Genomic DNA, 24,529 nt, shown 5'->3' with positions numbered 1-24,529 from the left:
TTTTGTATGCAAGAGATTGGTTATACAGTAAAACCTGTATGAAACGGAATGACAATAGACCAAAATAATATTCCATTTTAGACAGATTTTTGTTTTATAGAAGAGCAAATAAAAGCATCAATCGTTGAACAGACTATATTTTGATTCAATTTAAAATGGTCTCATACAGTGTTCCCTCTTGATAGAAGGGTCTAGGGTAGGGGTCTTCAACGTTTTACGCTCGAGGGCCACATAAAATATTTGTTGCGCTCCGCGGGCCACTCATTAACAGCGTAGTGGGTGTGCCCCCTCTACCCCTCTGATACGGTGATCAAAGACCACCATAAACTAAATACATTTCAAAATATTTTAAAAAATTGTAACATTCAATTTAATTTTAACAAATATTAATTTTGAATAATTTAAAAAACATTTCAAATTATAGTGGCAAAAAATACCTTTTTTGCTATATTAATACATTTGTGTTACTTGAAAATGCTTTTGGAAGTTTGTAAATCTAAATTTTTCTCAGATTTGTTGTGCCTCCAATCAATCTCAGTGTATCCCACCCCCCCCCCCTGCCAAAGGTTGATCCTACGTATGCTCAGATACAACAAATTAAAATGCTACGCGTACTACATATTTTATGATTCCATAGTGTAGCATTTTAGTTTTAAAAAATTTAATTGAATTGGGACAAGACTAATTATTTTTAGGTATTTTTTTTATATTTTATGAAAACGAATGAAAATGGATGATTTTTGTTTATACATTGTATATGTTGAATTAATTATGTACCAAATAAAAAAAAAGTATTTGTGTTACTTACATTACACGAATGCGAGTGGATGTAATTCCTAAATTAATGCGAAACTTGACATTGTTTTTGCTTAACTAAAGCTTCAATGTTAGGTAAAATTTGTGTTGTTGCTATTCGTAAAGTATCCTCCAAATGCCCATCAGTCAGACATGTTCTAGTTTTTGATTTTGATTCGACTGAACAACTGTTCACATATACTACCAAATATAGAAGACATGAACAATGGATGTTTGTGTATTTCTGGATACTTTTCTTCGGACACATGCTTAGAATAAAAATCAATTAATGAAGGAATTTCAAAAAACTTAACTGCAGAGTCACATTGCATATCTGCAAATTCTAATTGCAGCTCTGATGGAACACTTTCGATATCGACCGAGAATGGTAAGGAAAACATTTTCATATAAATTTCGTTCTCGGGGAAGTCGGAAAATCGGCTTCTGAATTCTATTCTCAGATTTGAAATGCACTGTACATAATCGTCCGGTTTCCAAGTTGTATATCTATTTACCTACCAACTCCAACAATTTAGGAAAATGTATGCAGTTTTTGTTTTGCAATTGACGTTCCCAAAGGACTAATTTAGTTTTGAACGCTTTCACATTGTCATAAAGATTATGACACCCAATAAGCGGTAGTTTAGATCATTCAGATGACCAGTGATATCGACAAGAAATGCAAAATCTCTCATCCACTTTTTATCTTGAAACTCCCCAATAAGTTCTCCTTTGGATTTCATGAATTCATCAACTTCCCCTTTCAAGGAAAACAGGTGCTGAAGCATCTTTCCCAGGCTCAACCAGCGTACTTCTGTATAATAAATAATGTCACCATGCTCAGCTTCCAAATCCTTTAAGAATTTTCGAAACTGTCTATGGTTAAGTCCTTTGGATCGAATGAAGTTAACCACTTTCTTTACAACAGACATTACATGCTCAAAGTTGGAGAAAAACTTTTTGCACAAGTTTTCCTGGTGTATGATGCAGTGGAAAGCCATCATCTTCATATTCCCACATTTTTCAGCATCTGATTTTATCAATGTGATTACCCCTGTCTTCTGACCAGTCATAGAGGGAGTAACATCTGTAGTTATGGCAGATATGTTACCTAAGTCCAACTAACATTTGGCCAATTTTTCTGCCAAACTTGAATATAAATCTAAACTTTGTGTGGTATCCTCAAGTGCAACGATACTAGCTAACTCCTCAACAATTTTGAAGTTTTTGTCAATACCACGAATGAAAATGGCTGCTTATGCGGTATCTGTTGCATCCGTTGATTTATTCATAGCTACTGAGTAAAACAAAAATTCCTCACATTTGGATTTCAAGGTCTTGAATACATCTCCTGACAGATCTTCCACGCGTCTTGCTACTGTCACACCAGACAAACTGATGTCCGAAACAGCTTGAGCGTGTGATGGGCAAAGCACATCAACTGCAGACTGAAGACATTCTTTAACAAATTCTCTATCAACGAAGGGCTTCTCACGTTTCGCAATTTTTTCTGATATTATATAACTAACACGAACACAATTTTCAGACTATTCATTTCTTCCAAAGAATAATGACTGCTGAAAGTTCAGCTTCGATTTCAGTTCATTCACTTTTTCACTTCGAAACTGTACCTCCAATCCAGAATACTTTGCACTATGCTTGGTATCGTAATGTCTCTTAATATTATATTCTTTCATCATGGCTACGCTCATTGCAAATGAGACAAACTGCTTTAGTCTTGTGTTCGATGAAAAAATAAAGGGATGACCACTTTTCTTAAAAAATTTCACTTTTTCTTCATCTTTCCTTTTTTTGCTGTCACGGTTCACCATCATGCAGTCATTTAAAGACTAAAAGGTTCTGATCAAAGGCTTCAAAGACCAAAAACATAAAGGAAACTAACTGCACCAATATTATACACATTCCTTTCTTCCAACCAATCAAAATGCATAAATCCATCTGCTCGTTTCGCAACCATGCACCCAAGAAATACGATACCATGGAAATTCCGTTTATTTCTGCTTTCACCCACTCAAGGAGGATGGGATGTACTCGAAGTTATTTATGGTGAAAAGTGTATGGTGGCCTTATTAAGAAGCTAAATACTGTACACTATGATCAGCCTGTCCTTGTCTATATGAAGCTGGATGACTTTTTTTTGTCGAAATCTTTGTCTTACCCTATTTTTGAATATTTCGTCAATCGAACAAAATGTTTCGGCGGGCCACCAAAATGGTGACGATGGGCCACAGGTTGAAGATCCCTAGTCTAGGGTATAGAGCAATGTAGGCATGTGTAGTGCTGCTTTCAATGACTCTTTCGCGTCTGTTTTTAATAGAGAAAATGATATTGAATATATGGGTGTTGCATGGGGTAATAAATTCAAGTGGAAGATGTGGAGGTCTTAAATCTTCTAAAAAATATACAGTGAAACTTCGGTTAATGAGCAGTTCAGTTAACCAGCAATTCGCATAACAAGCAAAAATTTTAAGCAAATTTTGACTGTTAACGAGTGATGATTCGCACTATAGGCAAAAAATTTGTGCTTTGACATTATCACAACTGTGAGGTGATGACTTTTTTTTTATTTGACCCACACGTGTCATAGAATTTTGGTAATATTCTGCCCTAATCTCTGGTAAGCAAGCCTAACTAGGAAAATTAACACAAGTGCGAGTGTGAATATTTGATACAAAAGCAAGCATGAGTATATGCGCTTAAAGTTTTTATCAAATTCTATTTAAATTCTGGAGAAAGCTGGGCTGATTGCAATGTTGAACGCAACTTTGATTGGCTAGCTGATGAACAGGAGCCACTACTTTTAGAAGAGATAGTGGGCTTGGGGAAAACCATGGACTGGAATGCCATCCTCACGCACCTCAAGAACTAATAGTGAAAAATGTCTAGAAATTGACAGTAGAGATGAAGTTATAGATCTCTTTTGCATGCACCAGCAAGAGTTTATAGATGGTATCTCATCAGAGGAAGAGAAGGAGAAGTCCCTTTCTCTCTCATAAAATGAGATTAGAAAGATGTGTAGAATGTGGGGATATGTGCAAAACTCTGTAGAAAAGAACCACCTAAATATAGCTGTAGCAGTGTGCGAGCAATGAATCTGTCCAATGGACACTGCAATTTATTTTCCAGAAATCCAAAAAAGGAGGAGAAAGCAAGTGCAATTGGATAAGATTCTTTTTGAAATTCATGTAAAAAAAAGTTTGCGTACAGCAAATCTGTAAATCGTCCTAAACGATAGTCCTCCTTTTCCTCTCACTGTTTAAAGTTAGTTAATTTGTAAACATTATTATATTGTATGTTTAATTATGGATATTATGTTTATTATTAAATTGAGGTTATTTTATTGTATTATGTATTATAGTGTTTAATAATTGGTTGAATGCCGTTTTCATTAATCATTTTTATGTGAATGAATGATTGTGGAATGAATTATCCAAGTCACTATTATTTCCTACGGGAAAGTTTGATATGAATAACACGCTATTCGAATAACGAGCACAATGGTTAACGAGCTTAATTTGTTCCACCAAAGTTCCACTGTTATGTGCACAAGAAAAACACCAGGATCAAATAATATAAATTCTAGGGTCCTCAGAGAATATGGTTATCAATTGTTGGGGCCAGTTGAACAGATTTACAAGAGTACTGTTGCTAAGGGTATTGTCCCAAGGAATTGGGAGCTTGCCAATGTTGTTCCAAAATTTAAAAAGGGTCGTAAAGAAGCTGTGTCCAATTATAGTCCAGAGAGTTTGACGAGCTCCCTCTCGAAAATTTTGGAAATTATAAAAAAAAGGCAATTGGTGAAGTGGATAGATGAGAATAATGTATTGCCAGATAATCATCATGGGTTCAGGAAATGGAAGTCGTGTTTAACTAACCTCTTTTGCCTATGATAATGTGATGAAGGCTTTGGATAAGGGCAGAAATGTAGATGTTGTTTACCTTGCTTTCCAGAAGGCATTCGATCGAGTCCACCATGAAACTCCTCTTGAAGCATTTACATGAGATTGGGGGCAACTTGCTGAATTGGATAGAATCATCGTTAAGAGATAGGCCACAATGACTTATGATGAACGGGGAATTCTCTGGTTAGACAGGCGTCACAAGTGGAGTTCCCGAAGAAGTGGCCTTGGCCACTTTTTATTGATAAACTTGATGAGGGTATTGATGGGAAAGCTAGCAAATTTGCAGATGACGTGAAGTTAAAGGGGGTAATCTGGAACGGTTCGTACAGTGCTTGAAAACTCCTTAAAAACTCCTTAATTTTAATTTCCTTTTTAAGGGTCCTTAAAATGTTTCCAGCTGTTTCTAAAAAAAAAAAGTCTACTTTTCCCCCACCCTGGAATATTTCCTGCTAAGGCTGATGAATGGTTGATGATGAGTAGTACTTGATGCTGAAAGAAAGTTGCTGAAAAAAGAAGGAAAAAAAACAAGGGAAGTCATGTTTAACTAACCTCCTTTGCTTCTATGATCACGTGACTAAGGCTTTGGGTAAGGACAAAAATGTAGATGTTTACCTTGACTTTCAACAAGGGGTTGGGTACCTTGGGTCCAACACAGTAAACTCTTGAAGCATTTACATGAGACTAACGGTTACTTGTTGAAGTGGATAGAATCATGGTTAAGAGATTGGTCACAACAGGGAATGTGGAGTTCTGATTCCCTGTGCAGAGAAGGGGGGGGGGGTTGTTCCAGACTCTGCCACGAAGCTGGGCTGGAAGAGATCTCGGCAACGGGATAAGTCCGGTGGCAGAGACCCTGGTGTTCATTCATTCATTCATTGTGCAGAGAAGGGCTACGTGTATCCTTGTTGGGACACTGGGCTTGAGTAATGAAGAGACTTCATTATTTTAATATGTTTACATTTGAACACAGGTGTCAGGAGATATGATCTAAGTATTCAAAATATTCAACGAGACGGATAGGATGGACCATGAACTTTTAGTACACCGCCAATCGACTGCTTTTACAAGGGGACACCAGTATCAATTGGTAAGCAACAATTCTAGGTTATGATGTCGCAGGAAATTTTTCTCTAATAGAGATGTTAGTAAATGAAATAGAATTTACTACACCCCGGGGTATAAGATACTCCCCAGCGTGACCCAACCCGCATAGGTAAAAGGCTTATATCCCGGGAGGGACAGAGCCTGGGTCGTGTCTGGTTGGTCGGGGGTATAAGCTAACATAATTGACAAGTTTGTGAAAAAAAATGTTTGGGTAAATCGAAAAGCTACCCATACTTAGAATAAGACAACCACAAATATTTTTATGGGCATTGTATGTTTTATCATGTACATATAGTTTTTATAATTGCATTTTTAATTGGGATTGCTGTATTTTAGAAACATATGACATCCATATTTATGGGCATCTTTTTCTCAGCCAGGTCATTCAGCATTTTGCCTGTTGTGGCCTTGTATTTGTATAACTTATTTCACGCATACCTTTTTGTTGCCATCATAGTTCACTAGATAAGTTTGAACATTTCCAAAGAACTGAGGTTTTTAATTTTTCGATAACTAACAGTTTAAATTTTTCAGAACTATCTGGGTTTGGTGCCAAAAGAACTGTCAATAGATCTTTGTGTTTTTTACATCCTTCACATTTTTCTCCTTTGAAGGCAAGAGTTTGGTTAGACGAAAAAATAAACGTTTCTCATCACAATTAAACACACCTATCATTGGTTTGAGAATATCATTCTTCCAATTTTCAACAGTTTCTTGAGATGCAGATACTTTCTCTCCATAAACTTTCCTGAAAACAATGCCATGGCAGTATTTGAGTCGGGTCAACTATCCACTGCTCACAGTGAAATCCCCTTCATCGAGACTTTTTATGAAATCTTTTTCTTTCTCTTGAATTATTGGTCCTGATAATAGGATTGAGTGAAATCGAGTGGATTAGAACCATAAAAGAGTTGCTTCTTCTACATCACTGAAGTCTGATTTCTAATGTGTTTTCTGCTAGGTCCATAAGAAGATTCAAATGATGGCAACATTTTTCCCTTATTTTTAGCAAATGTTGAAATTGTGTTCCGTGCAACTGCATATTCTTTGATGAGTTCAGTCCGAGTTTTTTTCCCGATTTTATTTTTTTCAAAATTTATACTTTTGATTTTAAAGTTGAAGTACGAAGTTCGCATGGAGCCATTGCATTCATGGCCATCAATACTCACAATGGAAACAAAATGTCATATTCAGCTCCTAACCAGGCTTTAGCGCTTTTTCTTTTGCCTTTTACAAGAAATAGTAAAACCGAGTTTCCCCAAAAACAATCTCCGCAACAGTTATCAAAACTCCCAATAAATAAGATTTTTTATCCCTATTGTATGTTGACAATATCCACACTTTTTTCCCCATGAAAAGAATGAAAGACTGAATGGACGGAAAGACGTAATCATTTCAATGGAAATGCCATTAAAACAAGCAAGCCAAGAGGTTTCACACATTCATTCTTCACATGCATTCCCCCCCCCCCAGCGCATAAAAGAGACCCATCATAGAGAACAAAGAAGCAAAAGATTGTCGAAATACTCTTAGAACTGGTAACACACAGGCAATTATAAAAACCAGCCGTGATAGGAGGACAAAAATCATAGTCGACTTGAGCGGATTTAAGCCAAACATGTGCCGAGTTAGAGAGTTTCTCCTACATTGAAATTAGTATTGTGCCAATCAAGAGAATAATAGATGTCGAGTTATCTGTATGCCTGTGAGTTATCCATGTGTCAAGTTAGAGATTCCACTGTATTAAGATTTTCATCATAAGCTAGGTTCACTTTTGTGGGACCTAGGAGGTGGCCCCTTTATATACTGTATATATATATGAACAACATTATGCCACTCTCAGCTATTCATACAAAGGTTAGGCTGATGATGCAAAGATAAAATCAGGAAAGAAAATTCAACTGCAAATCAAACCACCATCCGCTCGCAATCCAGGTGAGTGCACCACACCAATATGCTAAGAGAAAAGATGTTTGTTGCTTTTGTAACATAGTGTTCTAGTGCATTCACCCGAATTGTGGGGAGGGGAAGAAAGTGGTTTAATTCCCCACGGAGGCAGAGCGGAATAAGCATGACCCAGCTCAGTCACTTACACAATACCAGCTCATTGCTCTGGAAGGCATGGTCGTGCCAGGGGTGGGGGGGGGGCAGCTGAAGGCTGGCTGGGATTTCTTGACAATGTCAAGTCTAAAACCCTGATGGAGTTAATATCTGCCCAAAACTTAGTCCTCGACTGGTGCGGGTAATTTCCACAATGTGCAGTTTACCCTGATCAGTCTAATCCACTTATCTCCACCTTCACGTCGGAGGGCCCCTGGGATGTTGCATAATACAGCGCGATTTGGAAGAAGAAAATGGTAGCATCTTTTGTGCAACCTGAAGAACTGGAGGAACTCCTTGGAGGGAGGAATAGAGTCTCAGAGGATATCTGCAGTAGAGGGTACAGGTGAAATACCTGGTTTAGTGTTTCCTGGGCTGCAGGTAATACAAGGGCCTGAACCCAGTATATCCAACATGTAGGTTGCCCTATAAACTGGTGTATAATCCTGCTTGTCCCATATTTCCAGGTGGCACTTAGGTGAGTTAATGATCGATGATACGGGGGGCTGCACAAAGTAATGTGGAGTTAACTTCAGGAAATCTTCCTTGGTGGGAAGCCAAGGAGGCTGTGGTCGTACAATTCCTAAAACAACCATGAATTTCGAAAAGCAAAAACAAGTCAAGCCAATCCCAAACGCATTTAACCCCTGCACCAGGGAAAGCATGTGCCAAAGCATCAGTGGAGGCTAAAAATTTTGTTGCAGGGAGAACACAACTTCTCTCGCCCAGCGAGAAGAATAAAAACAAAAAGAAATGCCAAAGAAAAAGACATAAATTTCAAAAGGTTGTTACTTTGGTGAAGAATTAAAAAAAAGAAAGCCCAAGGATTGGATTGCTGTTAACTTTTTTTGGAGCAATTTTAGAGCAGTAAATTTAGTGTTCCGGAACAGCAATCTGAATTCAGATCAATGCGAAGAATCATTATTACCTTTGTGAAAAATGAAAATATTTGGACTGAGATAATCATATTAAATTTTGAAAATTTTAACCAGTTATAGGGTTCCGGTGTCAAAAATGAGTTTTACATGTTTTTGATAACACTTACATCCATTTGGAGGGACGTAAAAATTAATCATAATTCAAGCTGGGCATAAAAAAAGTAGGAATTTACAAATCAAACAAATAAACATACATTAAAAAAAAAACTAATGACACTCTAACTATTTTAATTTTTTGTTTCTTTCTATTTTCCTCAAATTTCTCAAAAACACTATACACTTTTTCTTTTTGATGTTTTCAGAAGAACTTGCCCACTTTTAATGTCTGCAAAATTTTCTCTTTATCATCACTTCTATCATTATCTCTGCAGTGTTCAGCACAGTTTGCAGTATTTTGTAATAACTAAATTTCCAACTACCTTTCTTCTGCTTTTAGTCTTTTATTCTCATCTGGTAATGGAACTTACTTAACAAAAGTCTTTTGGTGCCGAAGTGTTTTGGTACTTCTGATGCGAGCTGCGAACAGCTTTCAGAAGATTAGCATCAACGTCAATATCTATAGCACTTTCAGAATGCTGTACGAAAGATTTTATATGCCTAATGCCATTGATGATCGAAAGATATGATCTATGTTGCAGGACATGTTTGTTTACACTAAAGCTCCTCTCGCAGTCTGCATTTCCATGGGCAAGACATAATAAGGCTTTGATGAACACTGGCAAAATTTTGAACTTTGCATTTCCATTCAAGTTTTTCAGATCAAATATAGATCCCCAATACTTATCTAACCTTTAACTCTTTACTTACCAGAGGGGTGAAAATCTATGGACCCTAGAATTTCAGAGAGCTTCTTTGAAACAAATTTCTTACCCCACGTATTTATTTCCCCTTTTCTTCTAGTGCATATTGTAGAACAATTCTCAACAATGACCGAATTACTGGTAGAAAGCAAAGTATTTCAACGCCCTCTTCTCTGACCAAACAAAGCGACCGAGTATTGAAAGAAGATTTTTCTGTCTTCACACCGTAAATTTCCTGTGTATGATGCAAAATTTTGGCTACTTACATTATTTGCCATCACCAACTCTGCCAAATGTCTCTCCATCATGTCTCAGCATTCTGTGACAGCAGAATTCGGATTAAGCTTATTAAAATAAGCTATAAAAACAGTTATACAAATCTGAGTGACAAAATATTCTACGACCTACTCCTGTTTCAAATAGAATATGTATCAAGACAAGATGATGAAAAACGAGAGAAATGTAAAACTTAAAAATATTCCCTAAACTAATAACACACACTACAGAATGTGTGGACATTATCTATTCAGTAAGATTGCAGATAACTATAGTAGCATGTCTGTTAGTAGAAGACAGAGTTTAGACTATAAAACATCCCACAAATATTTTATCCCTATTTATTACACAATGGTACTCAATACCAGATGCTTTGGTGGTCAAAAAAAGGTGCCCTGGGAAATACACGAGAATAAAGGGAGATTTTCTCTAATTCTCTCAACACATTTGCATTTCCCAACAAAGTACTCATAAAGATCTGCAGATTATCTAGAACAGGGGTGGGCTAACTTTTCAGTTCAAGGAGCCCCAAACCTGTTCTTAACAATAACTCAAAACTTCATAAGCCAGAAAGTTTTTTTTCTCTTTTTTTTGGCAAGTAAACACACGCTACAATGTATTATTCTTTTCTTAGTTTTACTAAGTAGCCACGTTTACGTACCCACAGAGCCGTAGTTTTCCACCCCCAATCTATGACTCGATAAAAAAAATCCTTTCCTGAAAAGAATTTTAAATACAGTGTTTTCAGATAAGTAAAGACCTCCTAAATTCCAATCGCAATAGGAAATCATGCAAATCAGTTGAAGCCGAATCTTTTCACTTTAAGTCTTTCTATGTCCAAGAAGTCTTTCTTTTAAAGAGTCCTGCCCATGGGCGAATATTTTTCTTAATCCAGCCATGCTGGTTTTGATACAAACAATGAGAGCTAGGTGTGGCCCCCCCTAAAAAGGAATGCCCAAACACGCAAAAAGCAACAGCACAACAAACCAATGTGCGAGCCACAACCCAAATTCTGCTATTGTTATAAGCATATATGTATTGAGATAGTATAGACCAGGATAATTTTTCTTGGAGCTCGCCTGTATAAAATCTATAAAAGACCTTATTTATCTTCTCATACATCTATAGTCCACTTTGTGATAGTGAATTTTTCAAGCATCTCAACCTCCGTCAAGTGGCTGGAAATGTTGGAGACAAGGAGTGGTGTTTATCAAAATCTATTCTAGTTTGCTTATCAGTAGCTTTAAGTGAACAGGGCAGTTTTTCTCAAAGTGTGTGTTGGGGCTAACCTTTTGTGAAGGGCGTCACGATGAGCTGGAAATATTGATGTGTGTGTGCCTATTTATGCTTTGAAGTGGTTCTTTTATGGATGTACAATATCTATACTAAACTATTTTGAGAGCTACAGATGAACTATGAACAGCGCAAGGGAGTCACAAGCATGACCTCCACAAGGGTAGAGCTGCCAGGGCAGTAGCCATGAGGTCTGGGATGATTCCTAATTTTTTTTTTTTTGGCGTATAAATTCATCATAAGAAGGCCTATGAAAGTCTGTTGGGGACCTGCAAGAGATCCTAGTCACCCTGCTCCAGGATGTGTGGGAGTATGGCCACGAGCGACAAAATTTTGAAAACCACTGCAGTTGTGTATAAAAGATAGAATTCACATTAAATCCAAAAAAAAAATTCAGTTTTACCAATAATTAATTACTTTTTTGATGGAAACTTCTTATTTTCTGGAAAGATCAAACTTCAATAATCTTAATTCTAGAAATCATTTGAAATTGTAAGTAAGTTAATTAACAACAGTGATACGCAAATACAACAACATTTAGTTGTCTTTTTTTCATATCGATTCTTTCAAAATCTAATGGGCTCAGTGCATCTAAATTTAGACATTCATCAACTGTTTCATAAAAAATGTCCGAAAATAAAATTTTGTGGTCCATTCTAGGGCACTCATAACTAAAATATGAAACAATCAGCAAGACAGCAATGCATAGAAAAAAAACTTTTGATCAACAAAAACGTCAATGACACAAAAAAAAAACTTTGACCCCGAAGAAGATATTCCCTGCCTCTTCCCAGCAATTTCAGTAAATAAAATTTTATTTCAGTTTATACCGAAAAAAAACATGTATGCTTCTTATTCATATGAGCGTTCATGATTTCAAATCCAATGATTAGATTCAGATTTCTCACAATAAGGTTGTGCACAGTTATCAAGTTATTGGAGTGGCATTCATTTAGAAGATTTCCAATTTCACTGAAAGTAATACATAATCGATTTTATATGCGTTTGAGGATAATAAATCTAATTACAATGAGAGAGTGATGTTTCATTTAATGACCTTTTTTTTATCTCAGCAATTTTATTATTGTGGATATATATGTGATAAACAAATTCAAAATATTTAGAGCACAAGGGAGCTTTAATTGTGATGAATTTCTTTTCAACTCTTTCTTCTCTTGCTCATTTTTGCATCATTTTTCTATTGTACTATGAAATAAATTCTTTGATTATTAATCAAACGTATAGCTAGCTGACAGATCTTTCACTAGTTTCAAAGAAAACAAAACCTTTTTAATGAAATTCAGAATGTTGGCGAAATTTCAAAGAATGGTAACCACGTCTTTCTCAAAGCTCGTCTGAGGTATTGCCATTGTCAATAGTCATTCTTTCATAAATAACTGTAGCTTGTAGCTATAAAATAATCCTCTTTACCCGACCAGAACTCTGCACAGCAGCTGTCAACATTCCATCACTGTGTCACACCCACGGAATAAAAGAGTGAAATGCCTATCCCATCCACTTCGGCCAGATTTGGTAGTCTGCGTGATGGGCCAGCCGGATATAGGAGGGAAAGGGTTTATAACTTCCCTGTATATCTTGAAACTGCAGAGAAATCCATTCGTTCATGAGAACAGGGGTATCTGAAATAGAAACAACTTGCGGTAGCTTTAAAACAATATACTTAACACATGATAATGAAGAGTTTTCCAGTCTGCAAACAATTCATTTTTCCAGCATGATGTTCTCAAAGGGTAAAACTTTGTTGAACAAATGCTCGACGAAAACTATATAAAATGATCTAGCACCTAATGGAAATTTTTTCGTGAGAACAACCCACAGCACAACAAGATTGGATTCTATTTCAGCACCAACAACCACATTTTTCCTCCAGTTCTCCCTGCTTTCTATAGCTACATTTTGGAGTTAAGCAATTCTAACATTCTGAATATATTCGGATTTCAGAAAATGCACCATAATTTATCTAACAAGAGCTTCTAGCTCGTCATACAAAATGTGTACAAGGGGTTCCTCTTTTTGAAATAATGTCAGAAAGCAATTGGAAAGTTCTGATGCTTCTTTCAACAACCCTGCCCCAAAACAGTTCAGTCCATGAGCAAAAGTGTTATGCACTTTATGGAGAGAACATTTTCCTATGTCCAATAACTCAGGACAACATATGTTGATTATATTTTTCAATGCTTTCATTATATTTTTCAATGCTTCCATTATATTTTTCAATGCTTTCATGACATTTGAGCCATCACTATGAAAACTTATAACATGAGCGTGAGCAGAGTTTAAGCCAACTAGAGCAGTTTGAATATTTTCATGTAAGATGTCAGATGTTGCATGCCCAATGTGAAATGATTCAAGATGTTTCTCAACTACCTTCTTAGAAGATTTGCTATAATACTTGACTAAAATATCAAAATGCTGGACATGTTTTTCAGCTACTCATCCACTTGTATTGTCATGAATGAATTGATTTCCTCTAACATCAAATTCTTGATATGAGGCCCAATGCCATCTGATATCATACTTGCAATCTTGTATCTATGGCATGAAAAGTCTTTTGTAATTTCAGTATCTCCAAAAATAATTGGGAATAACTCTGTTGCAGTATTTGCAAATATCTGTATATGGTATATTGTTAGCAGCAACTGAAATTGCAAAGTGTGTCTCAGCAATAGACACTTGGTCTGAATGACTTAAATGTGTGCAGGTCTTGCAGAAACATCATAAATTTGGAGTTTTTTCAGACTGGACACTTTTTTTCCTTAATTGATTATCCACCAGAACTCGAAAACGGTTCAAGGTAGAACAGGGTTGGTAAAGTGTTTCATGTTCCACTTGAGCTCCCTATTTACCAGGTATACAAGTATGAAATGCGGATTTTTTTTCAAAAAAAACACGTTAAATTCGGAAGAATGATAAAAAGTGCTTTATTCAAAGTATGCTCTATTGCTTGTTATACATTTCCCCCATCTTTGTAAATACCACGCCAGTAAAAATCTTCCCCTTTCGCTGCAAACCATTCATCGAGCTATTTTTTCACATCTTTGTACGAACCAAAGCGTTGCTCAGAAAGTGTGTGACCCATCAATGCAAACAAGTGGTAATCGGAAGGAGCCAAGTCTGGTGAGTAAGCCGTATAGGGTAGAACTTCCAGCTGAGTGCTTCCAACGTGCCGCGAACCGCTTTTGCTGTATGTGATGGAGCATTGCACATTGACCATTGAACATTGTCAAGGAGCATTTCATGTTGTCATGGGGCATTGCGATTGGAAAAAGCTTGTTGACTAACGCCCAATTGCTCTGCGAGTTGTTTTTGTGTCTGTGTAGTATCATCTTCGTCCAACAATGCTTCCAATTCCGCATCTTCTTTTTTTTTTGGCGGTTTTCCATGTCTTTTCCTTGTCTGCAACATCGAAGTCGCCACTTTTGAAAAACCGAAACCATCATTCACCCGTATCTTGCGATGGAGCATGTTCACCATAAGCTTCTCGAAGTAATCGGTATGATTCAGCAGCAGTTTTCTTCAAATGAAAACAAAAAAATTAATGCTGTCTGCGAATGCTCTTTGTTCAGTATAACTTTTGACATATTGAACACAACAATAAAACACTATGCACACACTTTTCCAAATTATCACTTGTGCGCATCTGACACTTGTTGATGACACAACAAAATGGTGCAGTGTCAAATCTTCATAGCACAAACTGCATTGGTGCACCATCTGTTTTCTGAAATCCGCATTTCATACTTGCACACCTGGTAGTTTGGCAGAACAGGCCATGTTCATCCTTTATAGAGAAATTTAAAGCTTTGTTAGGTAATAAAGCTTTGTTCCAAAACAGAGACATTGATTTTTGACAAGAACTCTAATTTTGACCACATACTGGTAATAATGAATATTCAACCAATTTTTTTTTTTTTTGTTATATCTATTTTGTTATATAACTTTGTTATATCTGGGTTTGCAGCACATTAATAAGTAAATAATAAATTTTAAAAATTACTTCTCGAAATAAAAAAAATTCATACAAGAGGTATAAGATCCATCAAAAAGTCCAACAGAGTGCTTATTTCAGTAGTGGAGTGTTTCTTAGATCCTATGGCTTCTACAAAGCTTGTTTTGTCTATTTCATGAGTAGATTGACATGATGGAGATGGTTCAATTTCATTTTGGCAGGCTCCTTCAAAAAGCTTTGCCATGTATGCCCACAAATAACCTGGGTCCATTGATGTAAATAATAAATTTGCCGTCTTGACAACCTCTGTAAAACGATAAGTCTTTTCTTCTAAATACTTTCTTTCCTTACCATCATTATAACATTTGAAGTACAGCGACCTAAATTGGTTCAAAGAAAAAATATGAGTTTTTATCAGAGAATTAAATTTAGATTACATTACTTTTTATTAGACCAATAACCACAATCAGGTTAATCAATTGCCAATTGTGTTTAGCAATCCTAATTGAGTTAATCAACCTGTTAAACTTAAAAAAAATTAATAATTAAATTCATAATCTGCAAATTAGTTTGATTTTTCACACAAAACCAATCATATTCCTATCAATAATACTTCGCATTGCGAGAAAGTAATTAAAAAAATGAGAATTTTTTACAGCTGTTTATAGAGAGTTAAATATATTGTTGATAAAAAATTCCTCAAAGATCTATTTTATGTATGGATTTATTCTGAAATTATGGAATTTGTGCTTGGGAAGGGGGGCATACGATAGCAACATATATCAACTGAACAACACATACAATAGAATAAGATCCCAAACAATAAATTCTTTTCATCCAAAATAAAATAGAATGCCATACCTTAACACTCAGGCAAAATTATATATATAGGATTATAAAATTTACAATAAATAATAATTGGTTAATAAAAACCAAAATAGAAATTCAGGGACACATATTTTAACGTCTAAGACAAATAAAACACTTAAAAAAAAGCTACTCCTATACAGCTCCAAAAATAATGAACTATTTTTATATCATTAAAAATACAATTAGCATTACAAATCCCACAAAAGTGATTCTGTCAATTAGGGTCATTCAAGTATTACGTCATCATAGATGGGGGGGGGGGGGTATACAATTTGCTGACTTTTGATGACAAGGGGGGGTTCGGATAATACTTACGTCATCAACCACCCTTTATGAAAATATGAGTTAGGATTCAGAGGGACAGAGTTGATGACGAAATTTTGCTGACAAGGGGGGGGGGGGTCAAAAATAGCTAAAAATTTGCTTACGTAATACTTGAACGGACTTAAATTATATATATATGCAGATATATTGTTATATTATATATTTTATATCAAAAAATTGCTTGTAGATTACATTAACTTCTTTTAACTCAATCTAAAGAAACATTTCATTTCATTTCGTGCACCGTCCAGGCTATCGCCCATTGTCAATTTTAGCCATTGCCCAGATGAGGGGGCTGGGTGAAGTCGGGTGCTTTATTATGCATATAAAAATATAAAATACAAGAACATTGAATATAAAAACACATTAAAAAAAAAAGTATATACAGATTTAAATATTTCTATTATACAATATACAATTTATTCCGATGAGCTCAGCTCTTCTGATGTCTTTTTTAGCTTTATTAAGCTTGAGCCCTTTGTTTTTCTCTGTGGCCAAGCGCCAGGTCCTGAACCATGTTTTCCCTCATTGGCTTGTTGGCTCGGGTGAGCCCTCCGCCGTGGCCAGGCCAGGTCCTGGACCACGAGTGTTGGCTCGGGTGAGCCCTCCGCCGTGTCCAGGCCAGGTCCTGGACCATGTCTTCCCTCGTTGGCTTGTTGGCTAGTGTGAGCCCTTCGTGTCACATTGGTCCGACCAGGTGCCAGGTCCTTCAGCATGAGGGGAGGTGGTTGTTCGATTATTCAAAAGCTCCTCGGCCTTTGGTTGTGTGCTTCACAGTTTAAACACTGATCATTGGGACTTTGTTTCTTGGTTACTCTTTCACAGGATCATCCTATTTGAAGGCAGAGTCTTCCCATATTTCGACCGCTTCTTCTCTCTCCGATTGCTCTCCCTCTGTGTCGTATTCTTTGTCTTCTAATTCTTCTATTTCCTGGGAGAGTACCCTATCGACGCTGTCTTCGGCTTCTGCCCTTCCTCCCAGTCTTTCGCTCCTCCTCAGTTGTTGTGTTTCATGTGGAGTCTGGATGGTCTCATCCCTCTTGGTGTGGAGATGTTCCTGGTTGGCCTCTAGGAATTTAACCAGGTCTTTGATGGTTTCCAGGGCTTTTCCATCTCTCTCCATCCTTTTGAACCATTCATGCTCCAACTGCAGGAGCGGCTTAACCAGGTGGAACTCTGAGGTCTTTTGCACTCTGTTGCGTAATGCAATGGGCTTCTGACTCCTCTACACAGGCACTTGTCATTGTTTGAGATCCCGAAGCGGAAGAAGTGGGTGGGGAACGGCCCGTGGCCCGAGAACAATATCGTCTTCTCTCTACTCCAAGATCTCTCTCCACTGTATTTTGGGCAGGACCAAATGGATTAACTTCCCGTGTGTGGCGGGTGGTCCCAGAATTTCTGCCACTCTCCAAGAATGTGAATCTTTATTATTCTTTTTGTAGTCACTGCTGGAATCTTCTTTTCCAGGAGGATCGTACGGCTCAAGGTTGCTGCCTTGGCCAATCGGTCCGCCTCCTCGTTCCTTTTTCTCCAACATGGCCACGAACCCTGTTCAATTGGATGTTTGGATTTTTTAATAGAGCCCTGCGGACGGTCCTGGTGTCCTCGTGAGGGGGTTTCTTATGGCTTCCAGGCTGGATCGGCTGTCTGTGTATACTTTGGACTGGGTCGTTGTGTTTTCCAAGCTGCTTACCACTTCTCTTAGAGCGAAGAGCTCCGCCTGGAAAATCGTGCACTCTGTCAATATCCTCTGCTTCCACTCCTGGGTTTCTTCCAGGGTGATGATCTGGCTCTCCTAGATGTCGGTGGCGGGAATCTAAAGAAACACCAATATCTGCCATGTGTTTAACCTTTTAACGGCCAATGTTCCCAATTGGGAACATACTTTTGATTAATTCAAAAAAAATATTTCTCTTTAACGAAAATAGCTGATTTTTTTTCCCTGAACATATAAGGTTCTGAACTTAATTTAGAAAAGACAAAAGTTATTCGATTCAGCTCTTATCATATCAATTTATTATTCTAAAATCACCCATTTTCAAGGGAAATTTTCTGTAAGTTAATGTTTTAATTATTAAAATAGTTTTTGTAAACATACATGCATCTCAATTTTTTTTTAATTGTAGAATATTGCCAAGAATGATAAGAAATGCTCAATGAGAGAGAAAAAAAATTTGTTTGTATTCCAGGCAACTTTTCCTACGATTGTTCCCAATTGGGAACATTGGCCACTACTGACTATTCTAAAGTGCAATGCAGAGGAGTGGCATTCCGAAAAAACAATTTATTGCTTTTTCCCTTCTCTCTGGTGTGTCTCAAAAGGAAGGAAAAGTATCAAATTTCACATTCCGATGTTTACATGCAGCACCCCCTTTTTTATGTGACTGACTTTGCCCCCCCGCCCCCCCTCTTCAACCTTCCCTCTACGTTTTGAGTAATTTTGTTGGTACGTTGGTCTTTCAGTTCTCAGTTGATATCTGGTCTTGTGACTTTCTACACTTCTTTTTCCCATCTGTTTTGTTATACTAGTAGCTTATTAGACTGAGTTTGAGAGATTCTGATATATCACATCTCTCTGATGAAGAATTCGAAATGTGCCAGCTGCTGCCTGATGAAAATGAGCGGGCTACAGATGAGGAAGATATCGATGACAACATGCTTGGCCGGTAGTTCCTGCAGATGTTTCTGGATATCTGTGTTTTAAGATCACCACGTAGTTCATTTGTGGGTGAATTTGTAGATCCTATCAACATGCCTTCTACATCAAAATTGCCTTTCAAAGATCAGATAATTACCCAGTCAAAAAATAAGAAAACATCATGTGTCAAGTGCCAAAAGACTAAAATTCATGCAACCAAAGTGGAAAAAAAGTACTGCATTCGACAAAAATATAAGTGAACCTACTGAAGCAATCAGTCATAAGTTTGCTGAGCTAAGTGCAAGCCGACTCGATTGATATTTTTTTCAAATTTTTACCGCAAGAGTACCTCAGTTACTTGGCTGAGATGACAAATATTTATGTCGCACAACATGGATCGAATTTGAAAATTGAGTGGGAAAAAAAATCGCAAAGTTTTTTCGATTGGTTTTGCTAAGTGGGTATCACAGAATACCAAGTGAAAATGATTACTGGGGTACTTTCAGTAGACATAGCAGTACCGATTGTCCCCACTGTTATGTCGAGAAATAACTTTAGAGACATAAAAAATAACTTCCATTTGATGGATAACTCTTTCTTACAACCCGGTGATAAGTTGGCTATCTATGATGAATTAAATGAAAAATTCACACACATTCGGTTTGGGTTGTTCCATGATAAACTAAGCATCGATGAATCAATAGCACTGTATTACGCTCATCATTCAAGTAAGATGTTTATATGGGGAAAACCGATTCGCTTTGGAATTAAAATTTGGATGATTTGCTCAAACAATGCGTTTTCCCATATAAAATGGAAGTATATTCTAGTAAGCAGTCATCGGAGCCTGTGCCTTTAGGTACCAGAGTTGTAAATAATATTTTCTCTCTCTTTATATTTTTAAATAATATCGTTTAACTTACCAAGGGATCCATACAAAAACCTAAACCCGTATGTATGTATTCTTTTGTGAATTTTAGACCAGCATTTCAGCTCATCATAAGCTCTTTATTATAATCCAGATATACATGTCTTTTGAGTGTATTCGAGAGAAAATTGTTTCCATCATTTTTAAAATTCTATATGTATATTCTTTAATTTTTAAAATAAATTTATTAAATGATGATGAATTTTGCATCATCTTGTAAGATGGCTTCACTGCGAAAATTATGTTTAGTCAGATCCGGCCAATGTTCCCAATTGGGAACATTCAAGAAAACGCATAGGGGAATTTTTTTTTCTTCAATTTCTCGATTGATATCTCTTAACTAAAAAATCAGAAGGAGAAATTAACAAAAAAAATAATGAAAATCAGTTGGAATCTGAATTCGGCCGGTAAAAGGTTAACTGTGTTTTAATTTGTGAAATTATACATTACTGGTGAAAATAATAACCATACCTCGTTCTGTGGTCTACTGTTTAATCAACTTGTATTATTTATATATATTTATAATGCTGTGTATTGTGTTTCAATAGCCTGTGTTAGCCAATAATGAAATTATTTGTGGTTTGACCCTGGACAGATCATATATAGATCTCTTGGGTTTATTATGAATATTTACTTTTGATTCTCCCCCCCATCCCACTGTAATATGTTTTGTCTTAGATTTATACCAACATAAAATTACCATTCAATTTCAACAAAAAATTTGAAGTAAAAGAAAGTTGGAAATAGAGAAACACATGCTTATGTTGACCGCACAGTAATTTGAAATATAAATTGATTGCATATATAAACTGAGATTAATCCAAACATCTCCTGCACCATAGTTGATATCACATGTAGCAGAAAGTATCCTGTATGTATGGCAAATGTTTGAATTATCATGACAAAATGGCACCTGTGAATGAAATTTCTAAATCGCTGGATGAGAATAGCACTGTACAGTGTGAAAAATGACAGCGCAAACAAGAAAAATTGGAAGAGAATAACAAAATGATATAAATTACAAAAATAACAAAAGAGCAGAGATTGTGGAACCTAACAGACCGACAAAAAGAAAAGAAATTGTTCAAGAAACACATTTTTAGCATCCAACACCAATGTAGAGCTTACCAAATGTGCATTAGAAACATACAAAACCAAAGCTGCTCTTCATGTGTATTTGAGTGAAAATTATAACTGCAAATTATCTGAAGAAGAGCAAAGTCATCATTTTAGTGGGTCAAGAAACCAAGTATGTCTTCATACCTGTGCATAGGCGTAAACTTGTATCCGGCCAATGGGCCCGAGCCCCTCCCCCTAACATTTTTGAAGAGCCGGCTCGGCTCCCCAAAAAATTCGAGTAGATATGTTTCGCACACTTGGCTCAGAAATTTTTTTTTGAGTTTTTGAGACAAAAAATTTCTCTAAATAGTAAAAATCATCTGCTCGAAATTTTATTTTTTTATTTTTCTTTAGAATCTCAATGCACTTGTTCTGTGACAATAGTAGTCTTATCTCGCAATCACCCCGGCATCCATCCATTCTGAATTGCATCCTCCCAGAGTGCTGTGCCTGAAGGCACCTGTGGAGATAACTTAGGGGAGGGGGAAAGGAATCCTTTCTCTTGCTTGCACTGTCGGTAAACTCCAAAGTATCTCTTCCTTCTCACGTTGAGTGTGACCACCCTTAGGGGATGGGGACATGAGAAAACAGAAAAAGAGAAAAAAAGTGGGAGGAGGTAAAGTGAACAACGATTAAGCTTATTAACAAGATCGAAGGCCTGTAACCATGGCCCCCACAAAGGGAGGGGGAGCTCACAGGGCTCTAGCCCTGGGCAGTTCTCATAATTTTTATTATTATTATCTTTATTATCGCTATAAATTGACTACAGAAGGGGCCCGTGAAAAGTATGACCAGGGGCCCTCAAAAGATACCAGACTGGGGGGGCCCCCCTCTCCCGTATGTGAGGGCCACGCCTGTAACATTTTTCGAGCCTTCACAACAGAGGCGCCGACATGAAATCAACATTGGGTTGAGAGAGAGCGCTGAAAGTTGCTGGCCGTCCTGTATATACAGGGCTGAAGCGCATACACAGGAAACAGGACGCACTGCATTGTTTTTCTAAAAATTATTCGGGAGAGGCTCCGCCAACACCAACTGAAAATCCTCTAGTAGGTGTTGACTCAGACGCCTTACAAAATTTATTGGGGTTGGAGGGGCTCAAATATCCTCCGCTCCTAGGTTCCGGTGCCTTTGATGAAAAATCAAATAAATAATAGTAAAATAAAATTAACATAAAAAAGAAAATAAAAATTGAATGAAAAATTTCAAAGCCCTTGAACCGGGTACCATTTGCATTCTAATACTAGGAATATGAAATTTCCTCCTTACAAATCAGGGATTCCCAAACTATTTATGTTAGCATCGCTCTTTTATATATATACACTGCTGGCCACCCAAATTGCAACACCAAGAAAGATTGATGGATTGTAACAAACCCCAGCTATATGTGTATGACGTCTTTTGTTTTCAAAAGCTTAGCCCATATAGTTTCAATATCACTTCCCTGCACATTGCACTCTTTAGCCTTCAAACATGATTTCATGTACACTGCTGGCCACCCAAATTGCAACACCAAGAAAGACAAGAGATATTACAACAATATTTATTTTGTAGATAACACGTTGACCAAGCATCAAATGATTATAAATGATTAAATCTATAGACTTCTGTGAAGTGTGGTTCCTGCCAAAATCAGTAGCCAGAGTAGCTGCCATTGTTGGAGATCACCGCTGCCACACGCCTCGGCATTGATTCAAAGAGACTTTGGATGTGTTCTTGGGGTACAGCAGACCAAGCAGCTTCCACGCGTTTCCAAAGTTGATCTGGTGTGGCAGCTGGGGATGTAATCTGGGCCAATCGTTGAGCAACCATGGACCACATGTTTTCTATCGGCGAAAGATCCGGAGAGCGAGCTGGCCAGGGAAGCAATTCAATCTGGCGATTGACGAAGAACCTTTGGACAATGCGTGCCACGTGTGGTCGCGCATTATCCTGTTGAAATATGGCTGTGGGCAAGCCCTGAAGGTAAGGAAGGACAACTGGCTCCAACACCTTGAAGATGTAGCGCTGGCTTTTTAAAGTACCGGCAATGCGTACTAGAGGAGTGCGAGAGTGATATCCAATACCGCCCCATACCATAATACCCGGTGCAGGACCAGTGTGGTGGTGCATAACGCAGCTGTTCAGCATCCTCTCTCCACGGTGTCTCCAGACTCGAATCCGACCATCGTGGTGTTGCAGACAGAAGCCTGACTCGTCAGTAAAGACAATTTCATTCCATTGTGCCGTCCACATCCTTCTTTCATCGCACCATTGGCGGCGGAGACGTCTGTGGTTCTGCGTCAAGGGTAGACGAAGCAATGGACGTCTTGCGGACAGACCACTCTGCTGTAAACGGCGTCGAATGGTACGCGCAGACACTGGATGATGCGGTACAGACTGAATGTGCTGTGCTATGGTTCGTGATGTGGCTGAGCGATCCGTCACTGCCATACGCACAATACGCCTGTCATCACGTGAAGTGGTGCACTGAGGTGGATGCGATCGAACACGTCGGTCCGTCGTACCCTCCTGCATCCAACGATCACATATCCGCATTACAGTTGTTTGGTTTCGTCCAACACGACTACCGATTTCCCTGAAAGATAATCCACAATCTCGGTAGGCCACTATCCTTCCTCTGTCGAACTCGGATACTTGATCAAAAGATGATCGCTGTTTTCTACAAGGCATAATTGATCGTTTTTTTTAAAAAACCATAAGAAAAACACAATTGCCGTACTTCAAATCGTCGAAATCTCCAAGCCTTAAATAGCGCTTTGAAGTGGCGCCACAGGCGCGCGTGATGTGCGTCTGCGCTGAAATTCTAATCATTTGCATATCTCACCTCCGCTAATGCATGTTGTAAATTTCATATTATTTGCATGCTTCCTTCAGGGTGTTGCATTTACGGTGGCCAGCAGTGTATATATATATAGAAATTTTAAATATTTAAAGTAATGTTGAAGGGAGGTTAAAGGGTGAAATTTGTGACCCCCAGTTAAACCTATTTCCAGTACCCTAACACTCAGGTAGCCAGGGCCAGAACTAGGGAAGAAGGCAGTTTTCACAGGCAGAAATTTCGAGGGGGCTGCTAATTCTGGGGAGGGGGGCGGGAATGAAAAATATCGTTTCGATTGCTTTTTTCAGTGGAGACAGTGAAAAAATTACATATTCTTTCCCCCACCCAAAGGATCCTGTCTCCGTTGAACCAGGCTTTTGGACCAAGATGTTTCGTGAGGATCCCGATTTTTCACAGGGAAGTGCTTGGAACCTGTCATAGGCATAAATTTGTATTGGGCCAATGGAATCGAAGGTCCCCCCCCCCTATTAATTTTGAAGAGCTGGCTCAATTCCCCCCCACCCAAAAAAAAAACTCATGGATACGTTTTCCGCACCTAGACTCGGAATACTCACGTCACGTTAGTACAGTGTGTTTCGGCTTTTATATGAAGCTGTGACATGTAAAAAA

At 37.6% G+C, this 24,529-nt stretch overlaps 1 protein-coding gene across 6 annotated transcripts in view; it reads right to left on the bottom strand.

The window, feature by feature from the left end:
* Positions 1 to 24,529, bottom strand: part of LOC149069409 (protein DOP1A) — a 727,510-nt gene that overhangs the window by 566,968 nt on the left and 136,013 nt on the right. For all 6 annotated transcript variants that reach the window (XR_016195089.1, XM_089250153.1, XM_089250154.1 and 3 more), the window contains exon 8: positions 15,273 to 15,579. Coding sequence is in view for 5 of the 6 variants with exons in the window: in XM_089250153.1 (XP_089106279.1) it covers positions 15,273 to 15,579 (307 nt within the window). In the remaining variant the exon portion in view is untranslated. The remainder of the gene's footprint in view (positions 1 to 15,272; positions 15,580 to 24,529) is intronic.

This window comes from Pholcus phalangioides, unplaced genomic scaffold (genome assembly GCF_987345545.1).
Source record: "Pholcus phalangioides strain wild (caught in Gottingen) unplaced genomic scaffold, Ppha-v1.0 ptg000022l_1, whole genome shotgun sequence".
Taxonomy (NCBI): domain Eukaryota; kingdom Metazoa; phylum Arthropoda; class Arachnida; order Araneae; family Pholcidae; genus Pholcus; species Pholcus phalangioides.
Note: the sequence above shows the minus strand (reverse complement) of the source record. Positions and strands in the feature narration are given on the sequence as shown.